Here is a 27,747-nt window from a genome sequence, read left to right as displayed (position 1 = left end):
GACATGATTTCCACAGCTGGATACTTGTCCCATCACCAACCACTTTACAATGTTGATTTGGCTCATTTTACCATAGCATAAACATTAGAGAAGTTGTCTTGGAGAGAACATTAGAGTCCTTTTTATGCTATGTTGTCTTGGTTTGCTTCTTTTGATGGGGGTTTTTGCAACTGGATGCCTTTCTTAACAAAAACCACTTTATGACATAGATGAAATGCATTTTATTGTTCCACCAGCACTAGAAAGCTTGTCTGTCAGGATAAAACCTCTTCCTCCTACAGTGACAATTTTTATTTGAAGTCACTGCTCTCCTAGACAGATTGATTTTTGCTGCAACTTGCAGAGTTCATGTCTCCTCTATAGAGTTAGGTTGAACACTTTTCATAAGCAGTTGGGGTTTATTTAGATTATCCAATTTCCTTGACAGGTTGTCTTTGTGACAGCTGTGAAACCTTGTCTTACTCTTGACACAAATGAGTATCATCAGGTTGTATCCCTTATGAGGGGTACTGAGATGGTACTGAGATTGTTTCCATGAGTGAGTGAGGGAGCATATAGCTGGGAATTGAGGCTGTCTTTATGGCACAAGATGGGGTGGATGCATGTGTCTTTTACCAAAGCCTTAGATTAGCCCAAGTCTTGTGAGTAGAATTCAGTTGATGGAAACTGCCATGGTATCATTAACTCTTTGGTAACCAAATTTCTCTTCAAATAAACCACTTTTATTTTAATTAATTTTGAAAATAATGAAGAATTTAGAAAATGACTTTGTCATTTATTTTGGATCACTTTACAGCAGGAAGTTTGTATCATAGGACCAGAGATGGTCACACAGGTTGGTATCAAAAGGGTTAAAGGCTTTGCTGAAGCCAGGAGAAGTCACAGACACTCATTACTGGGTGTTATATTCCTGTAGCTGAAACAACTGCAAGCTAATGTATGTAATTATGTAACTGGTTCTTTCCTCGTTTATTAATTAGTACTCTCTCTGTCACTTTATATCCTCCTCTTCCTTCTCTTCATCATTATCACCATCATTTAACTTCTACTTTACAATACTCACTTGGACATGATGGAATTTGTCGAGGCAACTTTTCTTGCAACAATCAAACACTGTCAAGGAAAGGCGACAGTAACACACTCTCACACACACATATACATACATATATACATACATACATACACACAACACATAAAAGGCATCTATTCCAGTGACATGTAAAAGACACTTGTGCTGGTGACACATAAAAGGCACCTGTGCCAGTGGTGTGTACAACACATCTGTGCCAGTGATACCAAAAAAGGGCATTCATGCTGGTGACATGTAAAAGGCACCCAGTACACTCTGTAAAGTGGTTGATATTAGGAAGGACATCCAACTGTAGAAACTAAGCCAAACTAGATGACTGGAGTCTGTACAGCTCTCCAGCTTACCAACTCCAGTCAAACTGCTTAACCCATACTAGCATGGAAAAATGGACGTTAAATGGTGGTGATAATGATGGTGATATTTATAGTACTGGTTTCAATCCTTTTGACTTTTCAACGAAGAGTATAAAACAAAGGTGGAAAAGAAAAACAATCAAATTGAAGAAAAAAATGAAATGAAATGTTTTGTAAATATTTCCATAGTCTTCAAACAAGCAGGAAATTTTCCTTTTTTCTGTGTGTCTCTCTTTTCCTTTGTGAAGGCTCGGTAGACAACTGGCTTCTTTCAGTTTCCACCCACCAAGTCTACTCACAAGGCTTTGGTCATTCCAGGGCTATAGTAGAAGACACTTGCCCAAGGTGCCATACAGTGGGACTGAACTCAAGTCTACAAGGTCAGGAAGCCAGCTTCTTAACAACACAGCCGTGACTTTTATCTAAACTATATTCAACATTAAAATAGAGAACAGAATCATATTCCCAAATTTGTTGATCTTTTCTTGTATATCCATCTCAATGAATATGTCGACCATGTACCTTGTGTACATTATAGTTTTGGTATGATTTTATTTTCCACATTGGCCATGTTGGACATTACAAATTTGGCCAAGAGTAGGAAACCCATTACAATCCTATCTTTCATCATCATTGTCTGGAAACCGTTCAGCGACGTGCAACCAAGAGAATAAATACCCTCCATCAGGCATTTGCCATATTCTGAACACCTTAGTTCCCTGGGTATGGATACATTGAAACTCCGACGTCTGGCAGCTGACTTGGCAGATGCCAATAAAATTATTAACCATCTTACTAACAACAACTCTGAGCACCTTTTCAAATTCCACCCGTCTAACACCTGTGGACATGTTTACAAAGTCAGAAAACAGCACAGCTCCCATGACTTTCGGAAACACTTTTTCACGCTAGGAGATGCTGAAGTATGGAACAAACTGCCGGCATTGTTTGTTAGTTGTCGGAGCACTGCATCCTTCAAAACTTCCAATGCTTCCTGAGACTCGCCAACACTACACCTGATTTCCTCCTCTCCATACACACGCAAGCATGTATCTGACTCATACACTGTTCACTTTCCAGACATTTGTACAATACTGCATATACTTTATACGCACTTTTGACAAGTTGTAGTGCACCTGAGCACTGTATACAATAATTTCATCATCATCATCATCATCGTTTTAATACTCCTTTACTCTTTTACTTGTTTCAGTCATTTGACTGTGGCCATGCTGGAGCACTGCCTTTAGTCGAGCAAATCGACCCCAGGACTTATTCTTTGTAAGCCTAGTACTTATTCTATCAGTCTTTTTTGCTGAACCGCTAAGTTACGGGGATGTAAACACACCAGCATCAGTTGTCAAGCGATGGTGGGGGGACAAACACAGACACACAAACATATACACACATACATATATATATATATACATATATACGACGGGCTTCTTTCAGTTTCCATCTACCAAATCCACTCACAAGGCTTTGGTCAGCCTGAGGCTATAGTAGAAGACACTTGCTCAAGGTGCCACGCAGTGGAACTGAACCCAGAACCATGTGGTTGGTAAGCAAGCTACCAACCACACAGCCACTCCTGTGTCTTTTCCATATTTACATGGGTTGACTAGGGTTTATTGAGGCAGATTTTCTACTGCTGGATGCTCTTCCTGTCACCAACCTTTACTTGTTTCCAAGAAAGGTGATGATATTTCTCGATGGCCAGATATGTTCTCGCAGAATACTGGAAATGAGTGACACTGCTTGAATGACTGTGACAATGATTTTGCAGCTATCATTTAATGCTAAGACAAGGAGACACGAGCATACACGCACACTCACATGTACATAACATGAAAAAAAACGAACCTGGTACTTCGTTAATTATGATGTCAAGGGTTCCTGTTGATCCAGTCAATGGAACAGCCTGTTAATGTGAAATTCACAGGCAAGGGACTGAGCACTTCACAGACACATGTATCCTTCATGTAGTTCTCAGAGTGATTCAGTGTGACACAGAATGTGGCAAAGATGGCCCTTTGAATTACAGGTACAACTCATTTTTTGCCAGCTGAATGGATTGGAGCAATGTGAAATAAAGTATCTTGCTTAAGGAAACAATGTGCTACTGGGAATCAAACTTTATGATTGTGAGCTGAATATCCGAATTACTAAGCCACATGCCTTCACATACATACACATACATACATACATATATATACATACATACATACATACACATACAATGCACTTCTTTCAGTTTCCCTCTACCAAATCCATTCACCAGGCTTTGGTTGGCCAAGGATTATAGTAGAAGACACTTGCTGAAGGTGCTGTGTAGTGGGATTGAACCTGGTACCATAAGATTGGGCAGTATTACCCTGTAAATTATGAAAGGAAATCTAAGTTGTAGAAAACTAGTAATTTTCCAAAGGATGTATATATACATACTAGTATTGTGGGTGGTTCTGATAATTGATATTTGTAAATATTTCCCAGTAATATCTCAACTGCTTTTTCTTCTTGGAGATATTAGTAGAAAAGTTCATCATTATGCCATTTATAATCATGTCTTGCCTTTTAAAACCTCTAAAATTCTTCACTCAAAGAAGCTATACTAATAGCCATATATAATACAAAACTCAGCGCCTAGATATCATACACTAACAACAACCTAATACTAGCAGATTCCCTGGCCAACTTTCTTCCTTATTGCTTAAAGAAATCTAATGTTAAAGGTCAGATTATTGAAAGTTTGTCATCATCGGACACAGTACCTATCGTAAAAAGAATTATGACTCTTTCTTTCTTTCTCACCCTGACAGTTAATAACAATAACCACTGAAATAATTTCTTACCGATGATAAAAACCAGAGAAAATCTTGGAACATTGAAGAGGCTTTAGAAATTCATTGTTTCACATAAGATATTAGGGGTTGATCAGGAGAGCTAAAAAAATCCTTAATAAAATCATAAAACTGAAGCAAAGTTATGCTTTCAATAATATATATATATATATATATATATATACACACACATTTATTCGGTAGTGTCACATATTTTTACAGATAAATTCCTCTATTTACATAATATCGAGGTCTCTTTCTTTCTTTTGTTGTCCTTTCTATCAGTATATATATATATATATATATATATATATATATATATATATATATATATGCACACACACACACAGATAGATAGATAAATACACACACATATCTACTTAAATAGTTATAGTCCAAAATATATATACATTCTTCTCATTCCACACTGTGTGTGTATCATCATCATCATCATCATCATTATCATCATCATTTAACGTCCGTTGTCCATGCTGGCATGGGTTGGACGGTTGACCAGAGGTGGCAAATTGGGGAACTGCACCAGACTCAGGTCTGATTATATATATATATATATATATATATATATATATATATATATATGCACACACAGTGAGAAATGATAGATATGTATATAAACTATGTATATATATATATGAAAGAAAACTATATATATACATACACATGTATGTATAGGTATCCGTGTGTGTAGTGGGTATTGATTCACTGGTGACAAAAATGTTTATAAAGTCGGAAGTTTTTGTGGACATTTAAACTGGTGATTGAGCGGTGGAGGAGGGAGCCGTAGCGGTGAGTAAGACGGTGGGGAGGCAACATGCAGTTGACATAAAGAGGAATAGTGTTTAAGAAAGAAGGTGATAGAAAGAGTAGCAGCTTAAATAAAGAAAGTGTAATGAGAGATAAGGATAGAGAGAGCGTGTGTGTATGTGTCTGTTGCTAAAGCAGAAAGTAACAGGAGTGTCATAGAAAGGAAAAGAAAGAGAATATCGAAGGAAGAATAGGAGTGTCAGACAGATAGAGGAAGAAATAGCTAGAGAGAGAGCGAGAGAGAGAGAGAGACAGACAGTAAGAGAGAGAGAGTAGGGAAGTGAGTTAGACAGACAGTGACTGCAGAAAGGAACTGGAGTGTCAGATATAGAGAGGGAAAGAGAAGAGAAATTGACGAGCTGAGAGCGACGGAGGTGGTGGTGGCCCAATGAGGTTTGGAGTATGTTTTAATGGTTAATCCTTGAGAACGGAAGTCTTGTACCAGTCACAGGTGGGGAACCATGCCGAGTAGTTGTATTGTGAAAGGTTGCAAGAGTGTCCAGAAGAAAAACCAGGCGATCCATTTTTACCGGTTGCCGTGGAATGACCGTCCACTGTTGCGAAAGTGGGTGGAAAGAGCCGGCTACAACCTCAATGATCCCAGCGACGTGGAGAGAATTAGTAAAGAGAGCAGCAGGGTGTGTAGTCTTCATTTCAAGAACAATGTTCGGATGGGAAAAAAAGATTTGCCTCGGATCAACCTACTCGGTAAGGAAATAAATATGTAGATAAGTGTCTGACTACTACCTTGTTGACACCTTCAAGAAAGCTTGCAGTTTTTAGATGTTATTTGTGTGTTGTGATTTACCATTATTATCATTAATACTACCACTGCTACTACTACTACTACTACTACTACTAATAATAATAATAATGATAATAATAATGATAATAATTTTAAAGTCCATGCTTCATTGAGCGTGTCGGAATTCCTACGAAATATAAAATTTCTTTATTATTATTCACCGTTCGTTTAATTCCATCTTTAGCTTCAAATGTATCTTTTTAAAAATCTGTTGTTGATTTTTATGTAACGGTTGTGGCAGTGGTGATACACTACTACCATATCTTGTACACTAGCACACACAGACATACATATACACACAGATACATACATTAGGTATATATATATATATATATATATATATATACATACACACAAAGACAAACATGAACTTACACTTAGACACATATATTCACATGTAATACATACACACATACATGTATGTCTGTATATTCACACGTTTATCTGTGCACTGTTATATATATATTCAGATATTCATATATACGTACACTGATACACATGCATCAACAGATACATATATTAAACATGTGCGTTTTATTTTTACCAGCCTTCATTCGGCGCGTGTTGACTGACGCATGTTTGAATTAAAATTAAGGCAGAAAGCCACTGGATCACAATGTACACGCGAGATCTATAGTTTGGATTTTAGTCTTAGATAAAAATAATTATCTTAAAAATTTGCTCGTTTTCCGAAAAATAAATAAATTCAAGGTTGATTGACATTTCTATAGGTTTTTATTCGTTTCTTATTTAACAAATCCACACGTGTTGCGTGTGTGTCAGTCTGGAAGCTGTACTACTACTGTGTAGAGTGGATTCTCACAGAAATAGCCACTTGTGGATCCTACCCCAACACTGCTTCTTTATTCATTCGTAGCTAAGTCGTTATCCGTAGTAATAATAATATGATAAATAAGAATGCTCGTTGTTCAACAAAAACCCGTTAAGGCTATTTATTATAACACCGCAATATATTGACTTTACAAAAACAATAGGTCAGACAATCTATTCCGCTTTTTTTTTTTATTAGACCTAAATATTTTATCAATGCTCACTTGTGAATTCATTTGGTACCTCTTTATTGTAATAAATTCATTTTTTCTCCTTTTATTTTTTCTGTTTTAATATCCAATATCTAATTGGAAAAATGAACGATCAATTTGCCTAGCAGGTGTTTGCTTTTGACATGTGTTTCTAGAAGTTGTTCTTTTTTTTTCTTTTCGTTTCTTTCTCGTTCTCAACCTTCTCCTTTATTAACCTGTGTTTATTTATCACCCTATCACTCCACCGTATTTTTTGTTTTTGTCTCGTTTAATCAAGGTCCTACAATTTTATTTTTCTTCTCCTACCTCTAATTTATTTTGTTTCATTAATTCATTCTGACAATTTCGCCATATTGTTTCTATTGGCTATTTGAATTGAGTTTCTGGTGCTGGACCCCACCGAGACATCCTTTCTTGGTGACACACTCGCATCTATACCCCGTCACCATCTTCTCTACACATGCATGTATGCGTGAGTGTGTACACGTATGTGTACGTATGTGACTGTGCGTATGTATGTTACTCATTAGCGACTCACTGCCCAGACTTACCATTTCAGCTGTGTTTTTTCCCCACTTCTGATCGTTTAAAGAAATTTTCCAACACATCAACTATTTGTAACATTTTACATTACATACACACACACATTCACACACAGACGTACATACACACACACGTACACATACTTGTGTGTAGGTGTTTTTTTTTTTCTTTCAAAATTTTCATCCCATTCAGATGTTTTGATCGATAAAAATATCCGCAGTTGATGTTATTATATATAATTGTCTCTAAGCAATTTACAAACATGTTTTTCTTTTCTTCTCCCTTCCCTCTGGGTAATTAGTTGACACACAATTAGAAAAAAAAATGTTCCTTTTAATGTTGTAGTTGTTGATGGGATGAAATATTAAGTTTTTGTAAAAGTAAGTGAAGTTTCTAATTAGTAAAACGTTGCCCAGGTTATTTTTATCTATTGCTTTTTTTTCTTCTTCTCTTTTTATTTTGGTCGAAATTTGAATATGGACAGTGGTGTGTGTGTAAATGGGGTGGGAGAGCAATCTTCGGATTATTTGTCAGTGTATATATTCAGGTCATACTGACATGTCTCACACTACTAATTGTCTACCAAGAACCCTCTCCAACACCGCTCCAAACTTGTCTGTATTTAACCACAATTCTCACCTTTTAGTCTAATTAGAAAGTAGGGGTGGGCTCTCATTGGATTAGCAGTGAAAAATAGTCTCACCTCACATGCGAAATATTATATATAATAATTTGTTATTTTCCGTGTCCTTCAGCAAGACATTTGACTAAGGCTTCTTCATTGATTAAGAAATCCTATGGTATTTGAAGGAAACTTATTCAGTCAAATCGGAGACGAAGTGATTCAGTTAGATTTCCGGATATTGGTTGAGACAAATAACGATGCGTTGTACGGTAGATCTGTCCAACCCATTCCAGTATGGAAAAAACGGTTGTTACAACGATGATGATGATATATTAGCATAATGAAACATCCATATAAGGTGCATGTATTGTTGTTTTTCTGTTAGCATATATATATATTGTTATTTTATTAAATGTAATACGGAGGGACAGCATCCATAACCGTTTCAGGTCCTATTAGGATCTTGGGAAGCAGTTGAAAACCTGTTGTACAGTGTTACTCAATGACAATCTCTGGAAGTAATGACTTTGTTGTTGTTTAGCTGCAGATTATTTCTGATAAAGCAAACCTGTAATCAAAAAGTGCTCCAGTTGTGACCATCTCGTCCTTTTATATCATATTTCACTACATTGTTCAATGTGTCTTCTTCAATCTGATATGGTTTGATTTGAGGGAAATTTGGTTGCTATTTCTAGCACCCACGTAAATGCTCATTGGCTCAAGTAATAACTGTTTTGGGTTTAGAATATTCTTTGTGTCTAATTAATTAGTAACATGACCATTATAACACACACACACATCACAAATCGTCCTAAAATCTGTTTTCCATGCTGGCATGGGGTGGAAGAGTCGTCATGATCCAAATCGTCTCTTGCTCATAAGTTTTATATATATATATATATATATATATGGTTCCGGGTTCAGTCCCACTGCGTGGCATTTTGGGCAAGTGTCTACTACTATAGCATCGGGCCGGCCAAAGCCTTGTGAGTGGATTTGGTAGACGGAAACTGAAAGAAGCCTGTCGTATATATGTATATATATATATGTATGTGTATATATGATTGTGTGTCTGTATTTGTCCCCCCAACTTCGCTTGACAACCGATGCTGGTGTGTTTACGTCCCTGTAATTTAGCGGTTCGGCAAAAAGAGACCGATAGAATAAGTACTAAGCTTACAAAGAATAAGTCCTGGGGTCGATTTGCTCGACTAAAGGCGGTGCTCCAGCATGGCCACAGTCAAATGACTGAAACAAGTAAAAGAGTATATATATATATATATATATATATATATATATATATAAACATAATTAAGGGTTCAGCAAACAGGAAGGGCATCTGACCATTAAAATCTGCCTCAGCAAATTCCGTCTTACCCATGCAAGCATGGAAAAGTGGACATTAAATGATGGTGAAAAATATGCATAAAAATTTTGGAGATAACTTTCATATGGATGGGTCCTAGATGTCTAAGACTGTAGGGTAATGGCTGTAATGTTTTGGGGTCATAGGTCTACTGACAGAACCACATGGACCAGTGAGTGAGTTTTTATGTAGTTTCTTTAGAAATAGCAACCAAAATATCTGCCCTAACTCTTCGAAACGCCAGTGTTAGAATGGTGGCAGCTGATGAAGGAAATGTTCTCTATGTGGTCTATACTTTGTTTATCATTTTGTCTACGTTTTGTTTGCAATGTCCTGTACCCAGATATGCATCTATATATACAGGTAGATGTAAGTATGTACATACATGTACGTATATATGCATATACTCATTTATTATTTGTATCTCAAATCATTTCCTGTTGTGTGTAAAAGAAAAATGGATATTTTAGACAATATACCAGGAAAAAAAAATTATGATCCTGGATGAATGATGGCTTTGTTCATAGTTTGTGAAATTAGGTCTGGCCTAGGGCTAAGGAACAACATAACATCAAGATGAAACAACTATGGTATGAGGAGTGAGACAGCTAAGCAGAAAGGGAAAAGAGAATGACAAACAAGAGTGACAGGCTGTGAGTGAAGTGCGGTGGGGTGAGGTATCACTGGAGAAGAAGGAATGATAGTTTTGCAAGGGAAGTGGGGGCTGTCACTTGAGAAGAAGGTTTGACAGAGTAATAAAGAGAGGAGAAAGTGAATGACCATAACAAAAGAGGCGGAGGGGGGGGGGTCACTTGTGAAGAAGGATTGCCAGAATACTGAGAGGAGAACAGGATTTGATGATGAATAAAAGGAGATGGTGGTGGAGGGGGGAGGTCACTCAAGAAGGATTGACAGACTGTTTAACAAGAAGGGAGTAGAGTTTGCTTGGTTTTCTTCACTACTGCAGGGATCTGGAGGCCATAATAAATAAACAAGAGACAAAACAACGATGAGGCCATGACAGGTAGCTAGTCTGTGTAGAGATGATATGAGAGAGATGATAAATGTTGTCTAGCCCCCAAATCAGCTCTGATTGAACAGACCTAAGGTCAGTAGGACTCCAGTCATGACCATCTCATCTCTTTCCCTGCCATAACTCATCCAGGATCTCTATGATAGAAGAGGTATTTGAAAAATTAGCTACTATTTCTAGTTGATTGATCAAGCAGATAGCCACTGTCTTGGTGGCTCAATATGATGCTTGACCGGGCCATTATTAAAAGGGGAGGGTCACAGGTAACTTGCATGAGGAGAAAGCTGAAAAGTGCAGTAGGGGCAGGAGTGGCTGTGTGGTAAGAAGCTTGCTTCCCAACCACATGGTTCTGGGTTCGGTCCCACTGCATGGCACCTTTGGCAAGTGTCTTCTACTATAGCCTCGGGCCGACCAAAGCCTTGTGAGTGGATTTGGTGGACGGAAACTGAAAGAAGCCCATCGTATATGTTCTTTTATTCTTTTACTTGTTCCAGTCATTTTGATTGCGGCCATGCTGGAGCACCGCCTTTAGTCGAACAAATCGACCCCAGGACTTATTCTTTGTAAACCTAGTACTTATTCAATCTGCCCCCCGCCACCATCGATTGACAACTGATGTTTGTGTGTTTACTTCCCCATAACTTAACAGTTCAGCAAAAGAGCCTGATAGAATAAGTACTAGGCTTACAAAGAATAAGTCTTGGGGTCGATTTGTTTGACTAAAGGCGGTGCTCCAGCATGGCCACAGTCAAATGACTGAAACAAGTAAAAGAATAGTAGATACGTAAAGAGAATACGACAGAGGATTCTGTAGTCTTGGCTTATTGAGAACATGACAACCTCTCCAGTGCTGGTGCCATGATAAAATGCACCTGATACACACTGAAGTGGTTGGTATTAACAATGGACATCTGACGCTAATGCTGCCCCTGACCTGTCTAGGAGGATAGTAATTCTGAAAGACCATAATCACCTGTCTGACCTATGCCAGCATGGAAAGCAGATTATGAAAAAAAGCACTATCCGAATGTGGTCAATGCCAGTGCACCCTGGTTGGCTCCTGTGCCAGTGGCATGTAAAAAGCACTATCCGAACATGATCGATGTCAGAGCTGCTTGACTGGCCCTTGTGCTGGTGACATGTAAAAAGCACCCACTACACTCAGAGTGGTTGGTGTTAGGAAGGGCATCCAGCTGTAGAAACATTGCCAGATCAGATTGGAGCTTGATGTAGTCGCTGGCTTTCCAAACCTCAGTCAACCCGTCCAACCCATGCCAGCATAGAAAACAGACGTTAAACGACGATGATGATGATGAATGATGATTTTGTAATAATCCAGCTCTCCATTATTTAAACTTCAATGTGTTGGGCGCCAACTTTGTCTGTGTGTCTCATATTGTTTTACTGGCTTTCTACAAAGTTTACTTAAAGTCTCACTCTGAAAGAACATTTTACATACTTCTATGGGTAGCTGCTACACATAAAAATATTCTACTGATTGACTATGACGCCACCATCAACAGACATAATCATTCAAGCCAAATGGGGTACCCTCAAACCATACTCTATTGTCTTAAAGGGGACGTGCTTTGGATAATGTAGTCATCGTTGTCATAGCTTCCACTTTTCCATGCTTAAGTGGGCCAGACAGAATCTGTTGAGGCAGATTTTCTACAGCTGGATGCATTTCCTGTCACTAACCCTCACTTGTTTTTAAGCAAGATAACATTTCCCCTTCAACAGAAATGGTTTTCACAGAAAATGACACCACTTGTATGACAGTGACACTCATTTACAACTGTCATCTGTCATCAGAACAAGAAAACACACACTCATATATACAATGGGCTTCTTTCAGTTTCCATCTACCAAATTTACTCGCAAATCTTTGGTCAACCTGGTGCTATAGTAGAAGACACTTGCACAATGGGATTGAACCGGAACCCAAAACCACATGGTTAGGAAGTGAACCTCTTAACCACACAGCCATGCCTGTAACCTCATATAAAATGGTAAAGGTAGGATAAAATATTCTACAGCTGGGATGTATCCCTTTTCATGCCTGAAGATTTTTCACCATACTACTGACTTGGTATTGGTGCTAACAAGGCACTCTGTGTCAATCTTATTCATTTTTGGCTACCTAAATGTACCAGAACAATATGAAGTAAAATGCCTAGTCCAAGGATACAACATACTTCCTAGACCAGGAATTGAACCACAATTTTATGATTGAGAGCCCAGTCTTTTAATATCTGCACTGCACATCTTAGTTTTCCAGGATGATCACTGCTGGAATGCTTTTGATCTTTGATCTGCTTGTTCAGGTCTGACCTGGGGTTAAACAAGCATACTACAAACACTGGCTCACATTTACTCCAATTTCCTCTTTTGATCCTTCTGTACTGTGTGCTTCCATGAGTTTTTCAAGCTGTGTACCCCACCCCGTTCAAGTCCACTTGATGATCCCCCACTTATCATTTCTGCTGTGCCTCCAAACAACATTGACCCTGTGATACTAACTCCCCTGAGACACCATCTGATTCTGTAATACAAATTTCTTGCTTTGAAGCATACTCATCGCTAGGGGTAGGTGGTGCACTGGACAACACTTGCCCCACTTATTATTCAATGGTGCACCTTCAGATTTACAGTGATATACATATATCATAACTCCACTTTAGCATTATTACAAATTAGTGCCCACCCAGAATATTCTGAAGCACCCCCAGGCATCAAGTCTGGCAATGGGCCTGTTTTGAAGTAATCTAAATTAAAACAGTCCATCAACATTGTATGTTGATTTATGTTTCAAACACCAGCTTAACAATGGCAAAGTTATTTTACAAAATTCTTCATTATTTTCAAAACCAATTGAAACAAAGATTGTGTATTTCAGCAGAAATTTGGCAACAAAAATAGTAAACATTTTTTTTCACCCCTTCCTCTCCAGGATGTACATCCCTCTTGAACATAATCTTTGCCCATGTTTTTCTTATAGATATTCAAGCTGAATATCATCTTAATTCCTTTAACTCCATGTAGAGTGGCAACAAGAGATCTCCCTCTGTCTCAGTCTTTGGTAATGGATTACAGTTGTCCCCAGGTATAGCAATCGGCTGTGATTCCAGTTCTTCCTTTTGGCTTTCACTATATTATTTCATGGAGGCCCAATGGTTAGGGCAGCAGACTCGCGGTTATAGGATCGCAGTTTCGATTCCCAGACCGGGCGTTGTGAGTGTTTATTGAGCGAAAACACCTAAAGCTCCACGAGGCTCCGGCAAGGTGTGGTGGCGAACCCTGCTGTACTCTTCCACCACAACTTTCTCTCACTCTTACTTCTTGTTTCTGTTGTGCCTGTAATTCAAAGGGTCAGCCTTGTCACACTGTGTCATGCTGAATATCCCCGAGAACTACGTTAATGGTACACGTGTCTGTGGAGTGCTCAGCCACTTGCATGTTAATTTCACGAGCAGGCTGTTCCGTTGATCGGATCAACTGGAACCCTCGACGTCGTAAGCAACGGAGTGCCAACAACAACAACAATATTATTTCATATGCAGTCTCTGAAGACTAACTCCCTTTATCAAGACTGGTTTCATATATTTTTCTGTTACCATTTCAATATCAATGCAGAGAATACATAGTACAGAGCTGCTAATCCTACACCTATTACCATCCTCCTTTCTCAGCTGAGTGGTCCCTAGTTTTGTGGGCTCATGGGTGCTGGTGCCACTTAATAGCACCCAGTACACTTTGTGAAGTGGTTGGTTCTTAGGAAGGGCACCCAGTCATACAAACCATGTCAAAACAGACAAAATGGGACCCCGGGCAGCTCTCCAGTTGACCAGCTCCTGTCAAACCATCCAACCCATGCCAGCATCGAGAACAGGCATTAAATGATGATGCTGTACAAGGCTCCAAATTTGGGGAGTGGAAATAGCTGATTACATTGGCCCCAATACTTGACTATTCCTTTATTCTGTTGTCTCTGGAAAGATAAAAGGCAAAGTTGACCATGGCAGGGTTTTGATCAGAGTGTAAAGTGTCATAACTAAATACTGCAAGGCATTTGTGTCTGATGTTCTAACAATTCTGTCATCTGCAGCTCTGTGATTCTCCTAGAAAATAAGTGTAAAGGTGATGATGTGTAATTCTGTGGTTAAGAAGTTAGCTACATTGCCATGCAATTACACTGGATCCTTTCACTGGAGGGCATAAAGAGTGAAGGAGACAGCTGAAAACATGGATTAGTACAATCAATTCAGATTTATCATCAATATCTGATCCCTGCATATACGGTGTCCACTGTTAGAATCACAGCTGGTTGATGATTTCCATATCAGACATCTGTGATAATGGAGTATCTTTTACTTGTTTCAGATTTCTTTATTGCCCACAAGGGGCTAAACATAGAGGGGACAAACAAGGACAGACAAAAGGATTAAGTTGATTACAACGACCCCAGTGCGTAACTGGTACTTATTTAATCGACCCCGAAAGGATGAAAGGCAAAGTCGACCTCGGCGGAATTTGAACTCAGAATGTAACGGCAGACAAAATACTGCTAAGCATTTCGCCCGGCGTCCTAACGTTTCTGCCAGTACGCCGCCTTGTATCTTTTACTTGTTTCAATCATTAAACTGGCCATGCTGGGGCAGTGCCTCGAAAAGTTTAATCTAACAAATCAACTACCATACTTAATTTTTTAAGCCTGGTACTTATTCTGTTGGTCTCTTTTGCTGAGCTGCTAAGTTACAGGGACAACAAATACTAGTTCTCAAGCAGTGGTGGTGGTGGTGGTGGGGCAACCACAATGACACATACATATATGTATATATGTACAATGACCATATGTTGCCTGTGATGCCCTGCAATGATGTAGGTCCAGCCTCTTTCTCCCAGTTGAAGGCTATTAACTATCCCCTGCCATGTTAGATATGTCTGTAATCCCATAATTTTATTTAGCTTATGAAGCATAGGCATGGTTGTATGGTCCAGAACTTCGTTTCCCATCCTTGTCATTTCAAGTTCAGTCCCACTGTGTGGAACTTTGGGCAAATGTCTTCTACTAAAGCTCTGGTCAGCCAAAGCCTTGTGAATGAATTTAGTAGATAGAAACTGAAAGAAGCCTGTTGTATTTATGTGTGTTTATTTATATGGAGGGAACCTGTGGAAGGGGTAGATCCAAGAAGACATGGGACGAGGTGGTGAAGCTTGGTCTTCAAATGAGGCGGGGGTGTCGTGGAAGTGATGACAAGTGATTGTGACCTTTGGCGATTTGCTGTGCTTTAGAAAACTCATCGAGCCAAGTGAAATCATAGGTGTGGCCAGTGCTGGTGGCACATAACAGCTGCTGTGCCAGTGGCACGTAAAAGCTGATGACACATTAGGGCACCTATACCAGTGATATGTAAAAGGGACCAGCTACACTCTCAGAGTGGTTGGTGTTAGGAACGGCATCCAGCCATAGAAATCAAGTCAAATTCAGACTAAAATGTGGTGCAGCTCTCTGGCTTACCAGTTCCAGTCAAGCCATCTAACCCATGCCAACATGGAAAATGGATGTTAAATGATGGTGATGATGATGATGTGTGTCTGTTTGTATCTCCTTGCACAAATAGTTATAAATGAATATTGCTGTCATAGAAGAAGTGTCCTTTGTTTCCAGTCTTCTATGAAAACATGTTCCAGCTATGGGGTAATATTGCTTTGCTTGGAAACAAATGAGGGCAGGCAACAGGAAAGGCAACCAACTGTGGAAAAGTCTGCCTCAACTAATTCCGTCTTGCCCATGCAAGCATGGAAAATGATCGTTAAAGTGATGATGATGATGGGATTATACTGCTGCTGCTGCTGTTGTATTGTTAAAACGCAGCCTGCATCATTTGTGAGTCATCACTTGCAGACATCTGCAAACATATGTCATTCTTGTAAAAATCCTTTTCATACAAAAGGATAGGGAGGAAATTTTTATAAGGAGCAGGAGTGGCTGTGGTAAGAAGCTTGCTTCCCAACCACATGGTTCCGGGTTCAGTCCCACTGCGTGACACCTTGGGCAAGTGACTTCTACTATAGCCTCAAACCGACCAAAACCTTGTGAGTTGATTTGGTAGACAGAAACTGAAAAAAACCCGTCGTGTGTTTGTGTGTCTGTGTTTGTCACCTCCACCATCATTTGATATCCGATGTTGGTGTGTTTACGTCCCTGAAACTTAGTGGTTCGGCAAAAGAGACTGATAGAATAAGTACCAGGCTTACAAAGAATAAGTCCAGGGGGCGATTTGTTTGACTAAAGGTGGTGCTCCAGCATGGCCACTGTCAAATGGCTGAAACAAGTACACGAATACACAAATAAAGGATTACAACAACCCACAACTGATAAAGGAGACACTAATTGTTAACCTGCTAGAAATAACAACCAGATTGCACTCAAATTAACATCTGCTGAAAAAAGGGGAAGGGCACATTGGATAATGTCTGCTATGTCTGGTAGAAAAGGGATAAAAAAGAAAAAAACAGGGAGGTTACAAGTGAAAAGTGTTTGATCCTGGAGCAAGTGGATCAGTGTTGGCCTGGGACTAAGTTGTTGTTGTTGGCACTCCGTCGCTTACGACGTCGAGGGTTCCAGTCGATCCGATCAACGGAACAGCCTGCTCGTGAAATTAACGTGCAAGTGGCTGAGCACTCCACAGACACGTGTACCCTTAACGTAGTTCTCGGGGATATTCAGCGTGACACAGTGTGACAAGGCTGACCCTTTGAATTACAGGCACAACAGAAACAGGAAGTAAGAGTGAGAGAAAGTTGTGGTGAAAGAGTACAGCAGGGTTCGCCACCATCCCCTGCCGGAGCCTCGTGGAGCTTTAGGTGTTTTCGCTCAATAAACACTCACAACGCCCGGTCTGGGAATCGAAACCGCTATCCTATGACCACAAGTCCGCTGCCCTAACCACTGGGCCATTGCGCCTCCACTTTGGGACTAAGTAACCACTGAATAACCCAATAATATTTCATCATCATCATCTTTAATGCCTGTTTACCATGCTGGTATAAGATAAAGATAAAGTTACCTCTTTGAGTCATGCTGACTCATAAGGGCCAGTTTCCTAATGTCAGTGGCATATATATTCCCCAACTGGATGGGACGCTGATCTGTCACAGGATTACTCATTTTTGCCAGGTGAATGGACTGGAGCATCATCATCATCATCATCATCATCATCCTTTAATGCCTGTTTTCCATGCTGGTATAAGGTAAAGGTTAAAGTTTCCTTCTTGAGCCATGTCAGTTTCCTGATGTCAGTGGCGTATGTATTCTCCCACCTGGACGGGACATCAGTCCATTGCAGGATTACTCACTTTTGCCAGCCAAGTGGACTGGATCATCATCATCATTATCATCATCGTCATCAATGTCTTCTTTGGGGAATGCAGTGACTGGTGAAATCTGAGTATATAGAGGGGGTGGGGAATATAGGATAGCATTGATACAGCGAAAAGTGTCGTGAGGACAGGATTGGGGAGCAAAAGATAAGCATAAGAAAAGTGTGAGGAAGAGAAGAGGTGTATCTTGGTTTGTTGGGGTAGGGTGTGTGAAAAGTTTCATTGTTACATGAGAGTGAAACACAGCACTTCTAGAACTCATTTCCATTGAAGTAAGTGGGTTTTCTCAAGAACCTAATATTGCCAGACATCTTGTTCCATTGTCATCTCCATGACAAAGTACTTCCATAGGTAAATCTACCTCATTTTCATTCATAAATGCCACTTCCTCTACCGTTACTCTAGCCAAATATTCTCACCTCAAAGTACTATAATAACTCAGTAAACAATGTTTCTGCTGGTAAAACTATCTTGTTTCCCTCCACATCCACATACTTCATCACTACAGCCACCAAGACAGCTTAGTGTACTAACAACTGTTATTAGATACGCCTTTGGTCAATAAATTCCAATAACTTCGCTCTTGATGCGAGACCCTGTTGTCATCAATATATTCAATTTGTCTCCCTGACTAATTTACATTGCAATATATAAGCTACCAGATATATGACTAACTGACTCACAAGTAGTTCGTTTATACGTCATGTCATTCCACAAAGTCAGTTCTTTGAAGCCATTATACCACACCAATAATAGTTTTGGCATTAGCAAAGTTGTTGCCCTTGACATCAGCAAATCTTCATTCCTTATCGACTTCACTTATTAAATCAGTATGGATGAACGGTTAAGAATTTTGTGTTGCAATCATAAGGTCTTCAACTTGATGCCATCATGTGGCATCTTGGCTTAGTGTCTTTTAACATTGCTTTGCCCTGTCTTGAGCCTTGGACTGTTGAAGTTGTTACAGTGCCATTGTGATATGCGGTTTGTCTTGGGCAGTTTTAGACCTGGGTAAGTTCATCTCTCTAAGTCTAAAGAAAACTGAGAGAGAGAGAGATGTTGACAAATTGGTCTCAGTACTTGGTTGATGCTTTATTTATCAACCCTGAAGGATAAAAGGGAAAGTTGACTGCAGTTGTATTTGAACTCAGAGTGCAGAGTTAGAACAAATACTGCAAGGCCTTCTGTCCAACCCTTTAATCCACCATTTTTTCAATTCACCATTTTTTACCATAGTCTTGAGTCAACCTCAGCTTTCTGAGTGAAATTAGGTGGATGGAAACTGTGCTGAAGCAGATCACATTAGATTGTACTTGTAATGCCTAGGTCCAGCATAGTCACATGCTGAGGTCACCTGAGAATTACATTGAGGACATGTGTCTGTGGAACGTTCAGTTACAGATTATTCCAATGAGCAGGTAGCTCAATTGATTAAATAACTGAATACTCTTCATCGAAGCTGGTTACTACTTGTTACTAACCCTAACCATCTAGATTAGAAGTTGCCTGACATGATATACCATTGCAACATGTGTTAGCAGAACCTCCTCTCTGACTCCCATTCTGATTTCCACTTTATCTTTTTCAGTGGTTTTCAACCAGGGTCTATAGGGGAATGAGAGATAAGCATAAGTGGGGTAGGGTGTGTGAAAAGTTTTATTGTTACATGAGGGTGGACACACAGCGCTTCTAGAACTCAGGTCCAAAAAAAGGTTCATTTGTGAGATGTGACAGCACACATTCACTCTCTGCATGCAATTAGACTTGGCAAGTTTGTGAGGAACCCATTGACCCAATTTGCTGAATTTTTTGATAGCATGCAGGTGTTGATGAATGGTTGAATTACCAAATTCAAGCTTCTCTGCTAGTTCCTCAACAGTTACAATGGAATTTTGTTCCACCAGGGTTTGCAGGACATCCTCGTCGAGCTCTACAGATCTTCCAGGACGAGGCTCATCTTCTAGGCTGTGGTTTCCGGCTCAGAATTTCTGGAACCACTGTTGACACTGGCTTATGCTTATTCTCCAGTCCCCATGTATTGCATTAATATTCATTGCATTTTCCATTTCATTGTTTCCTTTATTGAACTCATAAAGTAAAATATGCCAAATATGCTTCTTTGTCACTGCCATTATAGCTTTGAAAAAATAACTGTTAAAATCGATCTGCACTCTTCAAAACTTGCCCTAAGAATCGGGACAAGGTAAAGTTGCTACCTGCTTTTATAGCAAGTTGATGCAGGTAGTTTATCCCATTCCCTTCTGACTTTTGAAAAAACTGCATTATTAGCTTGTAGCACACACTCTTGAGGACATGCAATAAATTCCAAACAACTTCTCATGTGCATTGAAGGCTTTTGGTCTGACCACCAGCATCAAGAAAACTGAATTTGTCCATCAGCCCATTTGTGACTATCTTGTTGTTGTTGCCCCTACTGTATATGTTGATCGGAAAGCATTAAAAACCGTCTCCTCCTTCACTTAACTTGGTTCCATTGTGTCCAATGATGCTAAGATGGATAAAGAAATTGAGTCCAGAACTGGAAAGGCTAGCTCTGTTTTTGGTAGGTTTTATCACAGGCTTTGGAACAGCCATGATGTATCATTGAAGGTGAAAGTTGATGTATATAAGTTAGTGATCTTGACAACATTGATTTATGATGCTGAATCTTTGACTCTGTACTGAAAGCACATCAACCAGCTTGATGCTTTTCATATGCGGTGCCTGCATACTATCTCCAACATAAACATAAAACTGAGTGACTATACTCATAACAGTGTGGTACTAAGAAAATGCAACATATCAGATATTGAAGCCATCCTCATCAAAATACTGCTTAGATGGTCAGATCATCTCTCGGGTATGAGTGATATCAGAATTCTAAAGTAACCTCTCTTTGGCCAATTCTCAACAGGAAGGTCAGCTGGAAGGATACTCTTGTGCTTCAAAGACAGACAAACTAAAAGACAATCTGAAGTAATGCAAAATTCCCTTTACTTCCTGCGAAAACAAAGCATCAGAATGCTTCAAGGGTTATAGAATTTGAAGGTGCATGTGCTGTTGGCTTTTGAATGTTTCTGAATGTTATGGTTCAAGTATTCACCTGATGAAGACGTTTTTTTTTTTCTTTTCTAATGACAAAATTTCCCCATTAATCAATTAAAAATTCGTTGGAAACAGCTGTAGTGAATTGACACAAGTGATGGAAGCTAAAATTCTGAGCTTTTGGACATTTTTAAAGATTCTTCCTAACCACAGACTTTTATGCCTGAATCCAGGACATCTGGAAAATATGATTGTATGACAATCCTGCAGTAGTTGGTCAGCATAGTAGTGACTAGTGGTATGTTATATGGTGATTGGTATGTCAGTGGCCAGTTTTTTTGTAATGTGATGGTAGATACTATAGTGAATGATATGTGGGTGTGGTGGCTAGTATTGCAGTAACCAGTGTCTGTAGGGTGATGGTTTGTATGGTAATTGTTGGGTTGTTTAGTCCCTGGTCAACTCAGATCTATCAGTCTCTCATATTCACCACAACACTGCCTGTACGGAACACCAAGCGATCACTTGGTCTGCTAGAAATAGCAGCCAAATCTCCCTCAAATACCACCCAATCATCTTGACAGAAAGCAGTGCTAGGAATAGCTGCCAAACCACCCTCAAATTACTACCGTCGTGACTAGAGAGGGATACATTAAATGATGTGCATCTAGAATGGTAACGCTTCAAGAGAAGGACGTGATGGCTGTAGTTTGAACGCCTATGATCATAAGTCTATTCGATCTATCGGACATGGTTTTTCATATTGATTACAACACTGCCTGTACGGAACACCAAGCTATCACTTGACCTGCTAGAAATAGCAGCCAAATGTCCCTAAAAAAACCACCCAATCGCTTCGGAAGAAAGAGGGGCACTTTACGTGAGATGCACCAGATTCTCAATGCTTAAGAGAAAGACATGCTGGTCGTGGCTGGAAAGGCTTTGATCACAGGTCCATTTAATCAAATCTCAACTTGAAGCTAAACAATAGCTTGTTCTATGTGGTCGTTCGACTTGCTAGAAATAGAAGCAAAATATCCTCATTTCAGTTAGACATTACTGTCTTAAAAAATGGCTAGACACGTTGCAATCTGGTAAATATTACGTGAAAGAAGGAATAAAAATTAGATGGGATGCTCATCAATAGAACATCTTTCACTTGCTGATCATGGCAAATCAACAACAGGCTTTATTTCACTTCTTTCTGTAATAAAAAGAGACAGAGGACAAAGAGTGAAGACCACATCATTTATTTATTGCTGTAATAAACATTAAAACTGATACTTGACTTAGAAATATTTAAAATATCATGACACCATTAAAGTAAAATATTGTAAACATAAATTACACAACGTAACATTAACAATTAATATGGATCTTCTGCGCGGTCGATCGACCTGGTAGAAATAACAGCCAAATATCCCGTCGACCGCTTAAAAGATAGAAAGGACATACTTGTACAGATCATTTTACATGGCTTCTCCACCCCGTATACTTGCATGCATTGGACCGGTTCGCCCTAATATAGTTTGAGGTTCTTGAGATTATTTATTAGCCTTTAACACATTGTAGTAATGTTATATATAAACTGGCACCAATTTGGAGTGTAGTTATGAAAACATCTTCCTTTCCTGTTTTTCTGCAGGTTCCTGCAAGTTGCGAGGGAACTTACCAGAAATAACTATTAAAATTTCCTTAAATTAGCATCCTATTGTCATAAAAGAATGCCGGACGCATTGGACAGTGTGTACAAAAATATAAGTTAGTCATGACCAGCCATGACTATCTCATAATTTTGATCATAGGTTTTCTTAGTCAAGGATGACCTAGGACTTGTTGTTGGCACTCCGTCGGTTACGACGTCGAGGGTTCCAAACAGAACAGCCTGCTCATGAAATTAACGTGCAAGTGGCCGAGCACTCCACAGACACGTGTACCCTTAACGTAGTTCTCAGGGATATTCAGCGTGACACAGTGTGACAAGGCTGACCCTTTGAATTACAGGCACAACAGAAACAGGAAGTAAGAGTGAGAGAAAGTTGTGGTGAAAGAGTACAGCAGGGTTCGCCACCATCCCCTGCCAGAGCCTCGTGGAGCTTTAGGTGTTTTCGCTCAATAAACACTCACAACGCCCGGTCTGGGAATCAAAACTGCGAGTCCGCTGCCCTAACCACTAGGCCATTGCGCCTCCACTTTCTAAATAGTACACCTTATGAAAAATTACCTTCAAATTTTTTAGTAATGCGGCGCGCCTGATGATGAACCTTGTCTCTTGCGGCCCGCTTCTTGAAAAAGGTTCCCTATGTCTACTCACCACGATAGAATAAGTACCAGGCTTTTAAAAAATAAGTCCTGCTGTCAAAACATTCGACTAAAAATTCAAGGCGGTGCCCCAGCATGGGCGCAGTCGACTGAAACAAGTAAAAAAAAATTCAAGATATTAAGTTCTTGTAAGTGAGACTGTATCATCAGTAAGCTCGTCACAGATAGAGCGACGAAAATTTGACACCAAATAATAAATGATTGAGTGAAGTTAACTGGTTTTTTTGTGTGTTTATGAATGGTTAATGTGTCTCCAACACTGTAATTGCTTTTTGCTTTGTTTTTATACACAAATATTTAATCCAGTAAAAATTCTTTGGTTAGAGAAAAAAAAGATAGCTCCTATTGGCCCATAAAATGCACATATTTTATTCAACAAATATACTAATTGTGTAAATAAATGAATTTCCCAGTAACTATTTATAGATTTTTATTAAAATACATCAAATATTTCATTGACAATCATCTTCCATCTCTTCTCAAGGATGGAAAGGAGAGTCTTGATTTCAAAACGTGATTCTGAAAGGTCATTTGTTTGAGGAAACGTTCAGCTATTTCCTCACACGATTATTTTTTTAATCTTATTTCTTGCTGTTTATATTTTGTTATTTTATTGTTGTTGAACCAAACGAATTAACAATGTTCTCTAAATGGTGTCAAGCTCTCTCTAACATGCCCCCCGTCCCATCATTATCCCCCTAACAGTAATTTTCTGTTTGACCAGCCCAATGACCTCTCTCCACAACTCACAAGTATTCAAAGCGAGTTGTTTTCTGAAAGGTTCAAGGAACTTTGATGACCCTTGTTTTGATCTTCTGACCTCCTCTACTACCGCCTCGCTTTAACTTCAGCAGTTTAGCCCTTATTTTCAGATTCGAAGTCATTTCATTTTTTTTTTTCTTTTCTAATTTGCTGATTTGAACATATGCACAAATGGCTTCTGTGATTAACATCCTACCATCCATCTCTCTTGTTTACGCGCGCGCGAGTGAGAGAGAAAGAGAGAGTTGAAATTAGTGTCAATTGGTTTATAAAACTGAGCGATGCAAAAGTAACTAGTGTGTGAGTGTGTGTGTGTGTGTGTCTGCGCGCACGTCTGCATGCATGCATGTATGTGTGTATGTATATGTGTGTATGCCTATTTGTGTGTGTGTGTACATATATTCTTTTACTTGTTTTAGTCATCTGACTGCGGCCATGCTGGAGCACCGCCTTTAGTCGAGCAAATCGACCCCAGGAGTTATTCTTTGTAAGCCTAGTACTTATTCTATCGATTTCTTTTGCCGAACCGCTAAGTTACGGGGACGTAAACACAACAGCATCGGTTGTCGAGCGATGTTGGGGGACAAACATACACACACTAACACACATATATATATATATATATATATACATATATACGACGGGCTTCTTTCAGTTTCCGTCTACCAAATCCACTCACAAGGCTTTGGTCAGCCCGAGGCTATAGTAGAAGACACTTGCCCAAGGTGCCACGCAGTGGGACTGAACCCTGAACCATGTAGTTAGTAAGCAAGTACTTACCACACAGCCACTCATGCGCCTACATGTAAAATATTCTCTCAAAGATGTGCGTTTATAATTATTTGTGCATATGTGTGTGCACGCACTCACACACGTACAACACACATGGAAGTATGGATCTGTGGTAAAGAAGTCTGCTTCATAATTATGAGATCTTGGGTTCAATTCCATTGCACAGCACCCTCGATATGTGTCTCCTACAATAGCACTGGGACAACCAATGCCTTGAGAGTGAATTCGATAAATGGAAACTGTATGGAAGCCCGTTTGTGTTCGTCTTTCCCATTGCTTAACAACTGGTGTTGTTTTGTTTACATCCCTGTGACTTATTGGATCTGCGCCAAAAGAAAAAAAAAGAGACCAATAAAATAATGTATTGGAGTCGATTTAACACCACCTCGAAGGTGATGCTCCAGCATGGTCGCAATTCAATGACTGAAACAAATAAAAGAATATAATGAAAATGCATAGCCTAGTGGTTAAGGTGTTGGGCTTACAATCATAAGTCGTGAGTTCAATTTCTCAGTTGGACAGCATGTTGTGTCTTCGAACAAGGTATATCAGTTCATGATGCAATCCTTTCAACTGGAAATGCATGCAAATGAAATACAGGTGTAGCCCTTTCTTACTCTAATGGTCACATCCTTGATGTTTGGCTGGGTCAAAGGTGGAAGGGCCGGGAGTGTTGACCATGTCCACTTGTGACTACATAGGCACCTACAACAATTAATGAAAGCATGGTACATCGTCCTCATTTGCAAGTGACTGCTGGGCTTTTTGGGTTTTTTTGTTTTTTGCATAAATATAGATGTGTGGTAAGAAATTTGCTTCCCAACCACATGGTTCTGGGTTCAGTCCCACTGCATGGTACCTTGGGCAAGTGTCTTCTACTATATCCTCAAGCAGACCGAAGATTTGGTAGACGAAAACTGAAAGAAGCCCTTTATATACATACACATATATATATGTGTGTGTGTGTGTCATTGTCTGTGTCTGTCCTTCCACCTCTGCTTGACAGTGTTGGTGTGTTTATGTCCCCATCACTTAGCATTTCGGCAAAAGAGACTGTACCAGGCTTATTCATTTGTCTAAAAATTCTGCAAGGCGGTGCCCCAGCATGGCTGGTAGACGGAAACTGAAAGAAGCCTGTTGTATATATGTGTATATGTTTGTGTGTGTCCCCAATATCGCTTGACAACCGATGCTAGTGTGATTGTTTCCCCGTAACTTAGCGGTTCGACAAAAGGGACTTTGGGCAAGTGTCTTCTACTATAGCCTCAGGCTGACCAAATCCTTGTGGGTGAATTTGGTAGACAGAAACTGAAAGAAACTCATCACAGACGCACACACACATGCCAGCTTAATTTAATTCATCCTCAGTCGAAAGACACCTGTTGTTATGTCCTGTTATTTGTATTTGTGTAGCATTCTCCGTTGTTTTTTTCTGTCCTTGTTTTCGTATACATTCGCTGCTTTCTTTCAAGGAATCTAATGCTCTTAGCTTAGTTTTTCCTTGGGGCTGGCCAGATTGGAGCAATATCGAGAATAAACAACCAAAATTGCAAGGATAATCTGGATCTCGACCGAGGAAAGAAAACTCTGGATGACCTGCCCGTGTTTTCTTCGTATCGACTATCTCGATGTTTTGTTGTCCCTTTTTTGTAATCACCTAACTGTCTGGATGTTTTGTGTTCTTGTCCCATTTTGTATTATATATGTATATATATATATATATATATATATATATATATATAGTAGCTGGCCCCATGCTGTCAAAAATGATGGCTAATTGTAGTATTTTATATATAAATAAGTTATAAAATAATCACACATACAAATCTTCACATACTTCCATTGTATATGTACACACATACACTCACATGGAGTTGAAATGCTGTTTGATTTTTCTTTTCAGCGTTGAATGTTCACCATCCCATTTCCATTGCACACACACACGTACACACACACAAACATTCACATGACTCCCTTTTATATACACACATATACTCATGCAGAGTTGAAATGCTGTTTGATTTTTTTTTCCACTGTAGAACTTCCATCATCCCACTACCAAGTTTGCCATCACCCCTTCCTTCCTCATTCATTTATCACCTCTTCCTTTCTCATTCATATGTTGTGACGGAGAAATACACAAGGATATTATTATAGTAGATATACATATATGTATGTATTTATGTATGCATGTTTGTGTCTGTGTTTGTCCCCCCCACCATCGCTTGACAACCATTGTTGGTGTATTTTACATCCCTGTAACTTAGTGGTTTGGCAGAAGAGACCAACAGAATAAGCACCAGGCTTACAAAGAATAAGTTCAGGGGTTGACTTCTCCGACTAAAAGGCGGTGCTCCAGCATAGCCACAGTCAAATGACTGAAACAAGTAAAAGAATAACTAGGTGCCTTTCCTGTCACCAACTCTCACCTGTTTCCAAACAAGGTAATATCCTTTTGGCCAAACTGGAAATGAACAACATCACTTGTATGACATGATGGTTGCAAATGAGCATCACCATTGAATACAAAGGTACACACACATGCACACACACACACATATGACAAGCTTCTTTCAATCTACTTCAAGGCTTTGGTCAGCTTGGGACTGTAGTAGAAGATATTTGCTCAAAGTGCTGCACAATGGAACTGAACCTGAAAACCTATGGCTGGTAAGCAAACTTCTTAACTGCACAGCCACCTATCTTCCCCCTCACTTCCTACTTTCGTCTAAAATCTATATTCTAAGAAAGCTGTAGGTACACAACAAGAAGTGCAACTGCTCCTCTACGTTATTCTCAGTTATCAGCTGCAGGCATGTTGTGTACTAAAAAATTTGTTTCCTAACCACACGGTACCAGGTTCAGTTCCATTGCATGGCACCTTGGGCAAGTGTTTCTTACTATAGCCTTGGGCCAA

At 39.5% G+C, this 27,747-nt stretch overlaps 1 protein-coding gene across 1 annotated transcript in view; it reads left to right on the top strand.

The window, feature by feature from the left end:
• The first annotated feature begins 5,322 nt into the window (after window positions 1–5,322).
• Window positions 5,323–27,747, top strand: part of LOC128249104 (uncharacterized) — a 44,906-nt gene continuing 22,481 nt past the window's right edge. Inside the window, exon 1 of the mRNA XM_052971915.2 lies at window positions 5,323–5,816. Coding sequence (XP_052827875.1) covers window positions 5,570–5,816 — 247 coding nt within the window. The 5' untranslated portion in view covers window positions 5,323–5,569. The remainder of the gene's footprint in view (window positions 5,817–27,747) is intronic.

Source organism: Octopus bimaculoides, chromosome 11 (assembly GCF_046866305.1).
Source record: "Octopus bimaculoides isolate indiv1 chromosome 11, ASM4686630v1, whole genome shotgun sequence".
Taxonomy (NCBI): Eukaryota; Metazoa; Mollusca; class Cephalopoda; order Octopoda; family Octopodidae; genus Octopus; species Octopus bimaculoides.
This window is presented reverse-complemented; position numbering and strand designations above follow the sequence as displayed.